General features: G+C 41.4%; 1 protein-coding gene across 2 annotated transcripts in view; it reads right to left on the reverse strand.

Moving 5' to 3' along the window:
• Positions 1 to 4,424: 4,424 nt before the first annotated feature.
• LOC121290768 (immunoglobulin-like domain-containing receptor 1) overlaps positions 4,425 to 18,498 on the reverse strand; it is a 60,707-nt gene continuing 46,633 nt past the window's right edge. For both annotated transcript variants that reach the window (XM_041211660.1, XM_041211661.1), the window contains 3 exons: positions 14,938 to 15,072; positions 10,483 to 11,357; positions 4,425 to 7,383 (listed from right to left, as the gene is read on the reverse strand). In XM_041211660.1, coding sequence (XP_041067594.1) covers positions 7,342 to 7,383; positions 10,483 to 11,357; positions 14,938 to 15,072 — 1,052 coding nt within the window. In that variant the 3' untranslated portion in view covers positions 4,425 to 7,341. The remainder of the gene's footprint in view (positions 7,384 to 10,482; positions 11,358 to 14,937; positions 15,073 to 18,498) is intronic.

Raw genomic sequence — 18,498 nt, forward strand, 5'->3', positions numbered from 1 at the left:
GTTGTAATTCATGCAAACACATTCCTTAAATATTGCCTATCCACAGTCAACCCATTTAGGAAGGTTCCCCAATCCATCATTGCCAACTCGTGCCTCATACCCTCATAGTTCCCTTTATTTAGATTCAGGACCCTGCTTTTGGATTCAGCTTCTTCACTCTCCATCCTAATTAGCAAGTCTATCATTTTATGGTCACTCTTCCCCAAGGGATCCCACACAAGATTGTTAATTGACCCTTCCTCATTGCACAATACCCAGTCTATGATAGCCTGTTCTCTAGTTGGTTCCTCAACTAGTAGCCATTACTAGTAGAGTGCCATTTTCAGTTTGTTTGGGATGCCACAAAAAATTGTCTGACAATGGTCCTTGGTACATGGGCAAGTCATTGAGATGTGAACAACTGGGGCATGAATTACATTATGTCATCACCACATTATCCAACAGCCTAGTGGAGTGAATGGTTTGTACTGTTAAGTCCTTCATTAACAACTGCTGGGAAACAAAGCAGGATTTCCAGGTCACAATGCTATACTTAAGGACAAGGCCATTGAGTGCAAGTTTACCCTCACCAGCTCAGATCATGATTGGGAGGTAAGTCCAAATGGCTCTTCCAAGCCATCGCCTATCCAAATTCACAGTTGCATGAAATGAGTTACTGGAAAACAGGGGAGGATGAAGGATATGCAAGTAAAGAGTTATCTAGTTTGACCATTGGATAAAAAGTTGAGGTTCTACATCTAAAAGAGAGAACCTGGTTTCCAGCTGAAATATCTAAGGTTATGTCAAGGGCCACATCAAGGGATCATATGAAGTGGTGACACCAAATGGAATGATATTACACAGAAATCAATGTCAACTCAGGAAGATGTCCAATTATGTCACACCCAACAATACTATCGCAAACAGAACACACTCAATGGTGAGATTTGAATTGTGTAGAAGACAATGGTCAAGACAACCATTGCGATGTTGTTATGCAAGATAGCAACACAACTATGAATCAAGACTACTGTGAAAACATTCAGAGATCTCAAAGAAACTTCAGTGACTAGATTGGTATTAGCAAACCACCTTTATGTTCCAGAGATTCAAACTTCAAAGTTATAAATTCACAATACACAAAAGTTTTACTGTAACATATATAATATTTTGAATATACGAATTGGAGGAGTAGGCCATTTGGCTCCTTAAACCTGCTCTGCCATTCAATAAGATCACAGCTGATCTGATTGTTGGCTCAACTCCACATTCCCAGCTACCTTCATTAGTCTTTTGACTTCCTTGCTAGTCAAGAATCTACCTACCTCCGCCTTATAAATATTCAATGACCCTACTTCCACCACTCTCTGGGGAGGAGAGTTCCAAACACTCACCACCCTCAAAAAAAAATTTCTACACATCCCGTCTTAAATGGGAGACCCTTTATTTTTAAATTGTGTACCCTAGATCTAGTCTGTCCCACAAGGGCAAATATCCTTTCAGCATCCACTTTGTCCAGTCGCTCAGGTTCATATATGTTTCAATAAAATCGCCTCTTATTGTTCTAAACTCAAATGGACAAACGCCCAGCCTGTCCAAACTTTCCTCATTAGATAACCACACCACCTCCCCCCGCCCCCATTCCCAGGTTTCAGTCAAGTGAACCTTCTCTGAACTGCTTCCAACACATTTATATCCTTTCTTGAATAAGGAGTCCAAAATTATAACCAGTACTCCAGATGTGGTCTCACCAGCACCCTGTACAACTGCAGCAAAACATCCCTTTTATAATCCAGTCTCCTTGCAATAAACTACAAGATTCAATTTGCCTTCCTAAGCACTTGCTGCACCCGCATACTAACTTTTTGTGATTCATGCACAAGGACATCCACGTCCCACTGTACTTCAGAGTTCTGCAATCTCTCTCTATTTCAATACACCATTTTTCTATTCTTCCTGCCAAAGTGGGCAAGTTCTCATTTTCCCACATGGGGAATTTTTGCCCACTCAACTTAACCCATCAATATCCCTATGCAGACTCTCTACCTCCTCTTAACAACTTACTGTCTTACCTATCTTTGTGTCAACAGCAAATTTAGCAACCATACATTCGGTCCTTTCATCCAAGTCATTAGTATAGATTGTAGTTGAGGTCCCAGCACTGATTCCTGTACACTCCACTAGTTACATCTTGCCAACCCAAAATGACCCATTTATGCCTATTCTGTTTCCATTTAGCTAACTAATCTTCTATCCATGCTAATATGTTATCCCCCAAACCATGAGCTCTAATATTAAATAAACAAGGATGTCATAAGTGTGTAATCTTAACTTTAAAAGCAAGGATGATGCTGCAATATATCTTTGTGGTATGTCCATAATCTGTAAATATCAGATATGATGTCAGCAGTCACATGCCACAGTAGTTGAAATGTGTTATTTAACCAAGCAAGAAATGTTAGTAAAAGCTCTCCAGTATATACTACTGCAATGTTTGAATAAGGAACTCAGTGTAGTTTTACCAGTCCTACTCAAGTGATTGGTGAGTTTGTTTGAAGAATAGAAGGAAACACAAGAGGTGCTATGTAAATATAAGTTCTTGTATGTGAACAAAGCCCATTATCTTGAGCCAGCTCAAGCCTGACTGGTGTATTATAATGCCAATTTTATAATTGATATTTCAGTATTGAAAAACAATTCTAAAACTAAACTATTAAATGTGTTAATTTTTTTTAAAGAAACAATTATATGTTTTCAGGGAGCATGCCCTTGAATTTACCTTGTTTTGCTGTAGGGAATATGAAGGTGTATGCAAATTCAAAATATTCCAGCATGCATTTCCTTATTTTCTATTGGGAATTTAAAAATAAATTAGCTTCTCTCAGTAATATATGTTGCTACGAGGATAGAGAAGTTTTCTTTAAATTGACAATTAGCAAAAAGCAGTTTTCAATGAAACAGGTGTTTTTGTGTCAATGTGCATGATGAATAAATGTCATAGATATTTCCTGGCCAGGGTTCGAAGAGGGGTCAGGGTGTGGAAAAAGTATGGCCCCACATTCCCCCTTGAAAATTAACCTCGTTCCATCAACACTTGTAGCCAGATTCAAATTTCACCTGCCAAAAGGATTAATTCCCAGGATCCAATAATGTTGGATATGGCTACATGTTACTTATATTTCTTTAATGCTTTCAACATAGAAAAATGTCCCAAAGTTCTGCACAAGTGCTATAACCCAAAGAAAATACATAGTGAGCCATTAAAGCAGCTACTCTGAGGTGGTGACCAAAAGCTTGATCAAAGACGTGGATTCTAACAAAGGTAGTAAAAAAGAGATAGGGAAGCAGACAAGTTTAGGCAGTAAATTCCGGAGCATGGACATCAAATTCAGTGAATAGATAAGATACAACAACTTAATAAAAGAGCATCCTGAAGATAATGAATTTTTTTCTTGCTGATATTATCTAATGGTCAGTTAAGAACATGAAATGCTTCCTCTGCAAAGTTCAAGTGGTCTTATTGAATATTGTCCAACTAAAATGTTAAATGATAGACAGGTCCCCTATTAATGTACACGTTTAATTTTGCATTCATTTTCACTTTCCCACAACTACAGTCTTAAGAAATAAATATGATGCAAAAGAAAATATTTATTCCAAAGTACAGTTCATTTGTATTAAATATAAGACAAAACAATATGCAAGACGATACTTTAAAAACTATCTGCTTCATAGTCAAAATTTGGAAATAACTCCAACTTGTTAGGTCTCCCAGTCTTTCAGACTTTATGAAAAATCTATAACACAACCACTTGTAATCCTTCCTTCCAAAATGTACATATTCTTAAGAGATTAAATTTTTTGGTAAATTTAGAATCTATAAAATACAGGGTAACTGAAACGTCCATATTCAGCCTCAGAGTTAGCATAATACACTGGGACACGACTGTAATGCAGTCTGCTATAGCACAGAACTCTGTATAACACAGGTGCTTCTCGGACTCCAAAATTTTCATTTAAATTTAATCGCCACCCAATAAAATGAAACGATGTCAAACTTAATTTCAGGTTACATTTAGAACTAGCCAATACAAATGGCAGCTTTGCAACAAATGAAGGGGCTTAGCCAGTGAAATTTTCCCATTGTAATTAAACACAGGTTTTTCTGCATAAATATAGGTCGAATTTTGGATAGGGTTATGTGTACTTGTACTGATACTCAGACAATTGGCCAGTGTAACAAATCCAAACTCTTAGGACATCCAGTAAGTTGAAGAAGTTAATGACACCGCCAAGACTGAGCCTCTGCCATCGTCCCATAAAATAATCCACTATGCAGAAGCAGCACTGAGATGGTTGGAAGCCAAGGAGAAGTCAACGACTGCAAGGGTGACGTAATTTCAGAATATTCTACATTTAGCAAAGGAAGAGGCGAGGCGCATACGTAAAATGTTAAAAATTGATTTATTTAACATACGCCCACCCATTCAATAAATGGACTTTGATTTTGTTGACTATGCGCTCTCAAAATAATTCCATAATCTGTATAAGCGAGAATTAACCATTTGTGAAGTTAAATCATCTGATTACATATGTACATTTACATTTGTTACAAGAAATAAAATTTATTTTAATTCAGTTGATTTCATTTTGTTATCAGGAGTTAATTTGTTTGCTTGCATCAAATCTGATGGTTTCTCTGTTTAGGCTGCCGTTTTAATTCATTTATCTGTAGTTCTGCGTTATTCTGGCTGCCGGTTTGGTGCTTTTATTATAACATGGTCTCACCTATAATATGGGCCAGGGAGAAAAATCATGGTTCTAGTGCGTCACCTGTTTCCAGGCCCCTTATCCCAGCACCCTGACCCTCACATCCTTTAGGTCCCAGAATTGGGAACCATTGTCACAGTGGGGTCAAACTGTTTCACGTTGTTCAACAAAATTTTGACTTTGGTACTCTATGCCTCTACTTATAAAGCTCGCCAAAAGCTCAGGTTTCATATGCTTTGTAACCACAACTTGTCAGACAATAACATACAACTTCATCATTCATATTATGCAACCAACTCCACTGCTTTGAACCTGGCACTCTACCATATCCAGACAGCAACATCTAAAAGATTTGAACCTCCAGCGCTACAAACGACAATCCTATGTAAAACTAAGAGTGACTTTCTATTGGTGTATTACTTCTGGCTTCATTTCCAAATTTAAAAATGGCACAGCCTTCTAGTAAATTCGTACCAGCCATTTCAGCTGCAATCATGTACTCTCTCTATCCACACAAGTAGGCTTTGTTAATAGAAAAATTACACTTTGTATTGAGTGATAAATGTTTTCACATTTTAAATTGAAACTATCCACACATACAAATGCCCAGTATGGAACAAATAATAGGAGAGCAAAGTGCTGCAGCTGCTGGAAATCTTGAAATATAAACAGAAAATTCTGGAAATACTCAGCAGGCCAGGCAGAATTGGTGGAAAGAGAAACAGAGTAAAGCTTTAGGTCCATGATCTGTTCTAGTTCTGCTGAAGGGTCATTGACCTCTGTTTCTCTGCACAGATGCCAGACGTGCTCAGCATTTCCATCAGTTTCTGTTTCTATTAAAAATAATCCCTTTTGCCAGCCCTCCAAAAAGCAGACTTCTCATGAGCCTCTCATTCCCCTCAGCAAGAAACCCAACAGCAGCTGCCTGAGATCCGGTTTGGCACACACTTAAAACATGAATTTCAAAAAAATGTTATGGTATGAAGAAAACAAAACGTTAAAGCAATAAATTGATCATTTAAAAAATGAGTAATTAATAAAAGTGACTATTAAAAAATGCCAAACAACTGAGCAAACTAATAAAACCTGCTTGCCTTTTGACATAAAAAAAGAGTTAGAGGCAGACTAGGTCCCAAGCCCTGGTCACCTAGGGGTGTGGGGGAAGGGGCCAGGACCAAGACCAAGTTAAGGAGTTGGGTTTAATCATTATCGACCTTGTGTTCATCATTGGTGGTTCACACTCCAAGCTGACCTCGGTGGAATTCAAATGAAAGTGGTGGTCAGAAGTGGATTGCTTTTCAGCCTGGATTTTCCTCCTCACCTGGACTAGTGTGTGGATAGGTTTTTGGGGAGGGATGATGACGATGACCATGATGAGGAGAAGGAGGAGCCAAAAAGGTTGGATGTGTGTGCACGCACACCTGTGTCTGTGGGGCTCATCTAATCTCAGGGTTCTCCGTCAACCTTGCACACACACCCTCACGTGCACTCTTTGCAGCTTTATTGAAAAGCCCAAACTTCTCAAGTCGCTCTTCCTAACTCTGCCTCCTCATCTTCACGATGTCCTGGTGAACCTACAATGCCCCTTTTCTATTACTTTGATATCCTTTCTATTTCAGGGTGCTCAAAATTACACTAGTCTATGTCTTGCTATGTCTTTCACAACCAGCACTTACTCACTCACCCTTGGGCCTGGCAGGTTTGGAAATTTTCTCATTGAGGCAGCATTCGGAACATATGTGATGCCACTTTCATGCTTCCCTTAGACCCCAATGTTCCAGCTGATCTGGGTCTCACTATTGCTGTAACCACCGTTCCTCGTCTGGGCTCACTGGCCTGCTGTGCCATCTTGGGGCCTGTAGTCTTTTACTGGGCTGGTGCCTACACAAGGGGTGGAGTGGGGTAAGAGTATGACCAAAGGTGGACTACATCACCCAGAGGGCACCCTGGTTGTGAAAACAAATTGCCACATGGACTCGGGCTCTTGCTCCAATAACCCTTTGTGTTACAGAACTTTGTCCCAGAGTGGAGTGTCCACTGCGCACTTGTCTGTGAACATAGAGGCAGGCAGGCAACTACTTGAGAGGAGGTGGTGCTGCCCAAGCTTGGGCCCCCATGACGGCATAGAACCTGGTTATAACCACCACCTCCCCACGTTCTCCAAGGCCTTGCTGTGGATCATGCTATCGTGGGATCTCAAAGGTAGAAAACATTTAATCGTTCTCGTTCAGCCTGGTACAACTAGGCCCAAAGAAATGGTTGGAAGGAACCTTATATAATCAATTCCCTGTGAAGTGTCGGTCATTTTTATTAAATTGACACAATTTAAACTACCATTTGTCCATGAATATCCATCTCTATTTTTGTTCATATTAGTAAAAATGGCAAAAGCTTCCTTGTCCATTGTAATTAGATTCTATTGCAAAGTCACATATTTGAAGCAGGTCTTGAAGTCATATAAAATTGGAGCTTCTGTTCTGTCTGCTGAAAGCCCAGGATGGAAAGATATGCTCAAAAAGGGATGTCAAAGGTTGCCATCTATATTACAGCCCACCCTGTACTTATTATGGAATATGACAAGGGGACGTTTCTTCATATCACTACACTTCTACCACTGCGAGAACTCCCCCGTTCCTGTTAACGAAAAACAAAATACTTCAGTCTCATTTGATTTTTTTTGTGACCAATACTTTATAAATACCTAAATTTTACAAGTTTTATTCATTTCATGCATTTTGACAAAATTAACGAAGGAAGCTGAATAAAGTACAAAGTCAGACATAGTATAAAATAGCACTTCAAGTTTCAATACTTGCAAGGAGGAATAGTCTTCCATCTCCAAACAATTACAGCATAATGACTCACAGGACCATCATTTACATTGCTTTCTGTAGCAAGATCTCTGCTATTGTATTGTATGTGTGTTTGTGAGTGAGAGAGAAAGATCACATTAATGAAATAATATAGCTAGGCTCTTTTATTAATATTAATGGTGCAAGTATTTTCCCTGTAGGGCGTGATTGCAAGTATGGCCCAGTCAAGGTCAGGAGCTTTGCTTTTAAGAAGAATCAGAAGTGTAAACTTCCATTGTACACTCCAGAGCACCCAAGCAACTTTTAAAAAACTCTTGATGGGACGTGGATGTTGTTGGTTAGGCCAGCATTTATTGCCCATCCCTAATTGCCCTTGAGAAGGTGGTTGTGAGCTGCCTTCTTGAAACGCTGCAGTCTATGTGGTGTAGGTACACCCACAGTGCTGTTAGACAGGGAGTTCCAGGATTTTGACCCAATGACAGTGAAAGAACGGTGATATATTTCTAAGTCAGGATGGGGAGTAGTTTGGAGGGGAACTTACAGGTGGTAGTGCTCCCATGTGTCTGTTGCCCTTGTCCTTCCAGAGGGTAGCGGTCATGGGTTTGGAAGGTGTTGTCTAAGGAGCCTAGGCGAGTTCCTGCAGTGCATCTTGTAGATGGTACACACTGCTGCCACTATGCATTGATATTGGAGAGAGTGTGAATGAGGTGCCAGTCAAGCAGGCTGCTTTATCCTGGATGTTGTCAAGCTTCTTGAGTGTTGCAGCTGCACTCACCCAGGCAAGCAGAGAGTATTCCATCACACTCCTGACCTGTGCCTTGTAGATGGCAGGCTTTAGTGAATTAGGAGGTTAGGTACTCACTGCAGAATTCCCGGTCTCTGACTTGCTCTTGCAGCCACAGTATTTATATGGCTGGTCCAGTTCAGCTTCTGGTCAATGGTAACCCCCAGGATGTTGATAGATGGTAATGCCACTGAGTGTCAAGGACAATGGTTAGATTCTCTCTTGTTGGATATGGACATTGCCTGGCACTTCTGTGGCAAATGGTACTTGTAACTTGTTAGACAAGCCTGGATATTGTCCAGGTCTTGCTGTGTTTGGACATGACTGCTTCAGTATCTGAGTCATCACAAATCATGCAATCATCAGCAAATATCCCCACTTCTGACCTTATAATGGGCCTTGGACACTACCCTGAGGAACTCCTGCAGCGATGTCCTGGAACTGTGATGATTGACCTCCAACAACCACAACCATCTTCCTTTGTGCTAGGCATTACCCCACCTGCAGAGAGTTTCCCTCTGATTCCAGTTGTGCTAGGGCTCCTTGATGCCACACTTAGTCAAATGTTGCCTTGACATCAAGGGCAGTCACTCTCACCTCACCTCAGGAGATCAGCTCTTTTGTCCATGTTTGAACCAAGGCTGTAATGAGGTCAGGAGCTGAGTAACCCTGGAGGAACCCAAACTGAGCGTCAGTGAGCAGTTTATTGCTAAGCAAGTGCCACTTGATAGCACTGCTGATGACCCCTTCCACCACTTTAATGATGATGGAGAGTAGACTGATGGGGCAGTAATTGGCCAGGGTAGATTTGTCCTGCTTTGTGTGTACAGGACATATCGGGGCAATCTTTCCACATTGCTGGGTAGATGCCAGTGCTGTAGCTGTACTGGAACAGCTTGGCTAGGGGCGCAGCTAGTTCTGGAGCACAGGTCTTCAGTACTGTATGCAGAACATTGTCAGGATCCATTGCCTTTGTAGTGTCCAGTGCCTTGATATCCCATTACTTGATATCCCGCGGACAGAATCAAATTGGCTGAAGACTGGAATCTGATACTTCAGCATCGTCTTTTGCACTGCTGTGCTGGGTTCCCTCATCAACGAAAATGTGGATTTGTGGAGCCTCCTCTTCCAGTGAGTTGTTTAATTGTCCACCATTCACAACTGGATGCGGCAGGACTGCAGAGTTTAGACCTGGCCCATTGGTTGTAGAATCACTTAGCCCTGTCTATCGCATGCTGCTCATGCTGTTTGGTACACTAGTTTTGTGGTGTATCTTCACCAGTTGACACATCATTTTTAGGCATGCCTGGTGCTGCTCCTGGCATATCCTCCTGCAGTCTTCATTGATCTAGTGCTAATTCCCTAGCTTGGTGGTAGATTGGGGGACATGCTGAGCCACGGGGTTACAGATTACACTCTACAATTCTGCTGCTGATAGCCCACAGCATGGTTGCCCAGTATTGGAGTTACTCTATCTGTTCAAACATCTATCCTATTTATGATGACGGTAGTGGAGGGTATCCTCAATGTGCCTGCACAAGGACCATGCGGTGCTCACTCCTACTGATACTGTCATGAACAGATGGATCTGCGGCAGGCTGGTGAGGATGAAGTCAAGTATAATTTTCCCTCTTGTTGGTTCCCTCACCACCTGCTCCAAACCCATGTCCTTTAGGACTCAGCCAGCTCAGTCTGTACTGGTGCTTTCGAGCCACTCTTGATGATGGACATCGAAGTCACCCCCCTCAGTGCTTCCTCCAAGTGGTGTTCAACATGGAGGAGCACTGACTCATCAGCTGAAGGGTGGAAACAGTACGTGGTAATCAGCAGGAAGTTTCCTTGCCCATGTTTGACCTGATGCCTTGAGACTTCAGAGTCAATGTTGAGGACTCCCAGAGGAACTCTCTCCCAGCTATATACCCAGATTCAAACCCGGGTCCCCAGAGGATTGCTAGTACTGCGACAATACCACTATGCCATTGCCTCCCATATCATAACCTTCAAACATGTAGTACACAAGAACAGATTAGAGAGTTAGGAAATTTTTTTATAACCACACTTCTGACAGATAGAAATGACTATGCTATAAATGTTCCGAAAGATACCTTATAAAACAATAAAAACCAATAAACTTACTGACTGTCGTCCATTATTAGATCTTCGTGTACTGCTTTGCTCTGATCCCCCATCTACAGAATGGTAGCTTGGGGGCTTCTCATGATACTTAAATGGCTTCTTCAAGGCTTCCAACCAGTCTGTCATTCGATCATCTGGTCGGACCCTGTTGTATCGAGAGTGGTTATCATAATCATCTAGGGAACTCCATGACCCTTGTTGTCTTCCACGAGGTGGAGGAGAATAGCTTCGATCTCTACGTCTATTTCTTCTTTCAGGTGAGTAATCTCTATTACTGCGGCGATGTGGTCTTCTTTCCTCCTCATAACCTCTTCTGCCCTGCCTCTGGTTTGACCCACTGGGTCTTGGCCTATCATCATTATCAGAGTCATCACTATAATCTCCATAATTTTGTCTTCTTGGAAGGTACTGACCTCTCTGCAGGCCATCTTCAAAATCATCTCTCCTATTCCCTTGAGATCGATTAGTTCTTCTGTCTTGTGAGCTCCTGCTGGATCTTGATCCTTCTTGAGATCTTTGATTCCTGGGGAGCCCTACATCCAAAATATCCTCATGACTTCTAGCCCTTCGCTGATTATTCCTTCGGGATGAGTTACTGGTTCGTTGTGATGAAGGGAGGCTAGTTTCATGGACTGCCTCCAATATGGGAGGTAGATGGATAACACGACGATCTACTTCTCTAATTCCAACTTCGTTTAGTGATGAAAGCACACTGGGAGGTGCACTGCCACTTGTACGGATTCCATTTTGTAGAGGCTGTATAGTATTCAAGTTTTTCACCTCGTTCTCTATGTAGTCCAGCATCTTAACAGAAGAATTTGGGTAGCCATTGTAAGGGACCATAGTCAATGGTATACTGTTCTTTGTGGAAAAATCTACATAATGGAAACAAAAAAAGGAAGATTAAATTTTTGAATAAAGGATTTTATTTGAAGGGGATAAAGTCACATATAGAACATATTTTTACTTTATCATGGACTGTGGTTTTAAGATTGGACTGTGGCTTTAAAAACTACCATGGGTGCAGTTTAAAAGAGATGTTCACTGGAGCAGGAAGAAGAAAATCTACAACGTTGCTATTTCCTGGAACATTATGTGCCAGGTTGGACAGAATGGTGCTGGAAAGGACACCTGGTTTAAGAGGGAAGTGCCTAGCGATGGCATTTTGATTGGCTCCTGACCAAGTGGCCAGGCTCTGTGTGAGGATAATGCAGTAGATCAGCTCCTAGCCTGAAAAGAGGAAAGACCTGAAACCTCTCTCTCCTGTGTTTTGTAAGACTCCAGTAATCCTCCCACAGTAGCTAGCTAGCTAGCTGCTCCTCATATCGCTGTATCCTACTTTCTTTGTTAGGAAGTAAAGGGGAAAAAGTCACCAGTAGAAACATTTAAAGCAAGTTTCAACTGGAGAACCAGAGACTGCAAGTGCTGGGAGACCACCTCGTGTCAGCCACAACAACCTCAAGGAATTTGGAAGAAAGCAATCAAAGTCAACCCATCTAATCCTGAAATCCGGATTGGTGCTATTGAACTGTTTTATCTCACCTGGTGCATATAAGTAGAGTTTAAGTTAGAGTTAAAAGTTAGCAGTTCATATTTCTCTTTTGCCACTGGTTACAGGCAATTTGTTTAATAAACAGTAATTTACCTGTTAAGTTTACAAACCTAGTGCTCATATTCTTTTAACCTATATTAAACAGTTAGGTAGAATTTGGGCAATCTGGTGGTCTAATTAAACTTCTCACATGTGTCTCGGCTCGGGGAGCAGTGCAGCTTGACACTACAGGGCACTGTCCCTAGTGAGTCGTGACAGTAAGGGAAGATAGTGATAGCAAGAGAATTATAGAGTTATAGAATGAGAGTCTAAAAAAAATGGCTAAACAAAGTGAGAGGAAATCCTATTAAAAATGAGTTAATACGTCAGTACAGCAATATACACACAGTGTCCATAATGTAACAAGGAGCTGGAGGCAATCGTGCATTGGGAGGGGCCAATTGGCAGAGATTACTGAAACACGGCTACAGGAAAATCAGGACTGGGAATTAAACGTTTCAGGGTATAATTACTGGAGGGAAAACAGGGAGGTGGAGTAGCTGTACTTATTTGGGATAACAATGGCAGTAGAAAGAGGAGACTCAGCAATCAGCAAGACAAAAAACAGAATCCACACAGATAGAGATTAAAGACAAAAAGGATCCATCAAGTGTGATCTACAGATCAGCTAATAGTGGAAGAAATATGCTGACAATGGGAATCGAGTCCAATGTAGAATAATCATCATGGGAGATTTCAAGTACCTGAAATTATTTGGACAGAAGAGCTATGTAAATGGAATAAGGGGATTGGATTTCCTCCAATCTGTCTAGGACTCCTTTTCAACCCAAAAGTCCAACATGGGAACATTTGGCTTTGGATCTAGAATTGGGAATAAACTAGAGCTGAGAGAACTAAAAGTAGGGAACATCTCAGCAATATTGGCCATAACATATGTTTGAAGATGATGATAGAGAAGAACATAACAATGATGAAAACCCAAGTTAACACACTGGAGAAAAATTGATTGAGGGGCTGAGAATAGAAGTTGTAGAACAACAATGGGGCACTTTTAAAATGGTGTCAATAGAGTGCTGGAAAATATATTCCTCTAAAAGGAAAGAACAAACTAAATAATATTGGGATTCCATGGATGAAGAGACGTAAGAGAACAGTTAATGGTTAGGAAAGAGGTATACATTAAGTATGTAGACAGCAGACAAGATTAGGAGGAAAGTTATAAAAAGCAATTAGAAAGGCAACAAGGAACACGGAAATCAAATTATCATTGAACATAAACCAAAAGTGCAAATCATTTTACAGGCATATGAATAAAAAAAGACGACTGATGGAAATAGATCATACTCTCATCCGCCAGCCCTCTACTCCCTCTGGGCCTGCTCCCTGGCCCCCTGCTGCCACTGGGCCTGAACTAACCACCACTGGTGTTCATTGCTCTTCCAATCACAGTTTGTTTCTGTCTAGTGAGCCTTTCAGCAATAAACATGGCAAAGAAACAACCTGTGATTGGAGGAGCTGCTCCTTGCAGAATCTTCTATTCCAACTTACCTGATTGAACTGGTATTTTCAAAACTGGCTCCGGGGACTGCATAGAGGGGCATCGTGAGCCACATCTGGACCGCAAGCCGTACATTTGACAAGCCTGGTATAAATGCATTTCAGGGAAAACTAGGCAAGCATACGAGGGAGATGGGAATAGATGGTTACGATCATAGATTTAAATTAGAAAAAATGTTAGGAGACTTGAATGGAGCATAAATGCCAGCTTGGATTGGTTGGGCCTAATAGCCTATTTCTGTGCTGTATATCCTAAGTAATCTTATTTAATAGGCTTCTAATTCTCCCACAGGAAGAGAGAGAATTAATCTATCCAGAAATGTTGCATGAATGGATGCAATACTTCAGCTGAGGCTGAAGACACTAGTTCAGATTCAGCTGGAGTTCTGAATCTGGTTCTGGATGACACACTTTAGGAAGGATATGAAGGCATTGGAGACAGTGCGGGGATGAGGAACTCCAGTTATGAAGAAAGACTGGAGAAGTTAGGGCTGTTTTCCTTGGAGAAGAGAAGGCAGAGAGATTTGATAGAAGTATTCAGAATCATGAAGGTCTGGACAGAGTAGATAGGGAGAAACTGTTCCCACTCATGAAAGGATTGAGAACAAGTAATTGGCAAAAGAAGCAAAAACGTGATATGAGAAAAAACATTTTCATGCAGCAAGTGGCTAGGATCGGGAGTGCACTTCAGTTGAGGCACTCAAAAGTGAATTAAGACTTTTATTTGAAAAGGAAGAATGTTACAAGAAGGCAGGAAAATGGCACCAAGTGAGTTGCTGATTTGGAGAGCCTGTGCTGACATAATGGGCAAAATGACCCCCTCCTGCGCTGTAACAAATCTGAGAGTCTATAATTGGGCGAAGCATATAGTGCAGATGGCCAACTGTCCAGTTTTGGAGCTACACCAATAGGCAAGTTTCAGGAATGGTAACTATGCTTTCACTATATGTTTCTTTTTAAATGCAGCAGTTATAACCCCAGATTGAGTCTGTATTTGAGTAGGCATGCATGTGTAGAGCTTCTTTTCCTTTTTCAAGTACAGGTTTTTAAACAAAGCTACCTCATCTAATTTTATGCAAAGTGGAAGGAAAAAGAAAAATTGTGTCTGAATCAGAATGAAACTTGGAGCAGTAAAAATAAAATACAATCAAAAAACAATGCCATCTTAAAGTTTTCTTCAGTGCTGCCTTAGCTCATTGTTAAAGTTATACAAAGTAAAGTAATACAAAAGGTGATGAAAAGGAAATATTACATTACCACAGAACTCTTAGTAACTGGGAGGGGAATAAAAATAAGCTATCAGTTCAAATATATGCAGTAGCACATTAATACTAGAGACTACATGCCTCTCTGAGATGGCCCATTCATGTAGAATGAGTTTAACTGGGAATGCCTTTCATCGTCACTGTACACAGGCCTATTAAACATCCATGGCCACATTCCCTTCTTCACCTGTTTGGCTAGCTGATGTCTTGCAAGCGCTAAATGAGAAAAAAAGTGTCCCAATTAACTATTTTATTCAAAAACATTCATTAGCAGAAGCTTCAGAAATATAAAATTGCTAATTAGTATATTATGGTTCATAATCTAAAACTGTTGCTAGAATTTCACTTAATAGCCAGGCATTAAATTGCAAAAGCAAAGTACTGCAGATGCTAGAAATGGGAAACAAAAGCAAAAAACGTTGGAAATACACAGCAGGTCAGGCAACATCTGTGGAGGAAGAAACCAAGTTAATGTTTCAGGATCTGTGACCTTGTCCTGATGAAAGGTCACAGACCTGAAACATTGGCCGTAACCTCCGACTAGCGTCAGAAAATGCTGGCCCACAAGAATTAGAAGAAATAAATGCACACTTACCTGGTCTTGAAAATAACATTGACACTTCCCTTTGCCAGAGTTGCTTGGGGCCTGCATCGAAAGACGCATCGCAGTGTATTCAAGGAGATCCCATGCCTTTTACAGCACGAGCTGTCGCAAAGCAGATAACTTTAAAGGACATGGGAAATTGACAGGCCAGGGGAAGGTAAGTGAATAGGATATCAAGATATCAAGGCAGGGTTTGGTGCGGGGGGATGGGGGGAAGATGGTGGTCCATGGAGGCAGGATGGGGATGGTGGTCTATGGGGGCAGGATGGGGGTTGGTTCAGGTGTGTGGGAGAGTCCTGTGGGGTCTTTACAATTGCTACTTAAATGTTAGAAGAACTTTTAATTCTACTAACTTTTTCTGGGTAACTATTGGTATAACCCTGGTGGAGCCATCTAAAGTTTGTGGTTTAATTCGTATTTCAGATGGTTTCCAGCGTAGCACAATTGTCCAGAGGAAGTGTGCACTTCTGGACAATTGCTGTGCAAACCCTTACCTGGGAACTTGCCAGAGGGATTCCCCAGCACATCTTTCAGGTACCCCCCAAAATCTGACGCTGGGGTGCGTGTTAGTTACAGACCAATAATTCTCTCTCTCATAGATGCTGCCAAATCTGCCGAGTGTTTCTGTTTACATATTACACTGCTGATCTTACAAATTTATTGCTGGCAAAACTAAACTTTCCATAATCTAAAAGTGCACTGTCCATATATTAAGGTGTTTGTTGGGACTAACGAGCTCACTTGCAATCTAGTAACTGTAATTAAATTCCTGAACTAGAATGTAACTAACAGAAGATTATGAACATTACTTTGTCAGAATTTCCTGTGGGTTTGGGGCATTAATGGAGCAGCTGGAAGGATATTTAACCACACTGGTGCCTTTACATTCATGACTGTCACAAATTTTGAAAGATTTAATGGATTTTGTTTTTATATATTGCGTGTGTCACATTGCAGTGTATTTCCAAGAATCTTTCCAGCTATGTATGGGTTTAATACCCCTCCAACTGTTCCATCGATGCCATAAATCTATAGAAAACAGACAAAATTTTGCACATTTATGACTGTTAAATGTATACATTTAATTTTGTAATATATCTCATTTTTCTATTTCAGTGGTGCCAAATCTAGAGAGATCTTTTTGAAAAGGTAATGTAGTTCTTCACGCTCCTAATGACAGAAATCTGCAATTCTCAATATTGTACAGGATTCTCCGTGTTCTCCGCTTATTTGCAAACTGGCCAACCTCAAATTTTATTCACTTCTAAATGAAGCATCAGGATACAATGGAAAAATGCCCAATTATAAAAGTGTCTATGATCAGTCAGCCTATTCTCTAAGAATGCATCATTCATTAATGTGAGCTCTGCCCAAAAGCAAGTCCTTGGCTGATTATCTGCTGCTGTTTCATCCTGGGGCATTTTTTTTTTTTAAAGCAGTTTTTATTCGTGGTAGTTTGCCACAGCCTTCCACTCTCAGGGGCAGGGTGAGGGGACAGGTACCAAACTTACCTCAGCCAGAACAGGAAGTGAATGTTGTTGGCACTATGCAGAACCACTGGCCATCTAGCCAACTGAGCTAACTGGCCCCCTTGTTGTCTCAAAGGACATCACAATATAAAAAAGATGCAGCTCTACAAATCCTGCATTGCGCTCACTCTTTCCTTCCCTTTGGGCTCAAGTTCTTTGTTAAATCCAACAGTGCGTGCTAACTGGGTGATTGCCGGCTGTCCCTCAATTCAAAGATGATGTCTACTCATGTCACGAGTTTCACTGTGGGTCTTCATGTGACTCAACAAGCTTATTCTTGACCCACAGGCCTTTGGTAGTGGGATCCAGAGTGCAGGGTTCACTTCCTTTTCTTTCCTTCACTGTTGCAGCTCTGCCTCGTTAAAGTGTTGGGGGCTCAAAAACTTGATTCACTTGATGGACGAGTTGTCTCCATTCTGAACGATTGGGAGGAAGTTGCGACCAGTCATTAAGGTCAATGCCACCATGCTTCAAGGAGAGCTGCAGAGGCCCCTAAAGAGTTTGCTTTGTCCTCCGCTGACACGTTGACCATTTGAGAGTTGAGAGAATAGGACCTGATAGGGGAGAGTGTTTTTGGCCATTAAGACCCCGTGGCCAGACCCAACAAAGTTAATTTTGTAGGGGTTTTGCCTGAATCCTTGTGAAGTTGGCTTCAAGAAGGAGACTAGTGTTTGTTCAACAGTCCTCCCACTGAACCTGGAAGATGTGGTGGATGCATTGCTGATATTTCTCTAGCCCTCCTATGTGTTGCTGATACACAATCCAGGGATCACTACAGTACAGGAGTGTGGTGATGACAAATGCCCTGTACAATAGGACTTTAATTGACTTGGGGGCCTTTGTTGGGAAACACTTGCTGCCCTGGTTTGTTGAAGGCTGGACTGCTGTAGCTGATCTGATGCTGGATCTCCTTGTCCATGGTGACCTTTGGAGAAAGGTGGTCCTAGAGTCATAGAGGTCTACAGCACAGAGAAAGGCCCTTCAGCCCATCGAGTCCGCACCGATCAAACAAGTACCTAACTATTCTAATCCCATTTTCCAGCACTGGGCCCATAGTCTTGTATGGCATCGCAAGTGCACATCCAAATACTTTTTAAAACATCATGAGGGTTTCTGCCTCTACCACCCTTTCAGGCAGTGAGTTCCAGATTCCCACCATCCTCTGGGTGAAAATAATTCTTCCTCAGATCCCCTCTAAACCTCCTGCCCCTTACCTTAAATCTATGCCCCCTGGTTATTGTTCCCTCCACCAAGGGGAAAAGTTCCTTCCTGCCTACCCTATCTATGCCCCTCAATTTTATACACCTCAATCATGTCCCCCCTCAACCTCCTCTGCTCTAGTGCAATCACATCCTTCCTATAATGCGGATTCCAGAACCGCACGCAATACTCTAGCTGTGGCCTAACCAGCGTTTTATACAGTTCCAGCATAACCTCCCTGCTCTTATATTCTATGCCTCCGCTAATAAAGGCAAGTATCCCATTTGTCTTCTTAAACACTTTATCTAC

This window comes from Carcharodon carcharias, chromosome 18 (genome assembly GCF_017639515.1).
Source record: "Carcharodon carcharias isolate sCarCar2 chromosome 18, sCarCar2.pri, whole genome shotgun sequence".
Lineage (NCBI taxonomy): Eukaryota > Metazoa > Chordata > Chondrichthyes > Lamniformes > Lamnidae > Carcharodon > Carcharodon carcharias.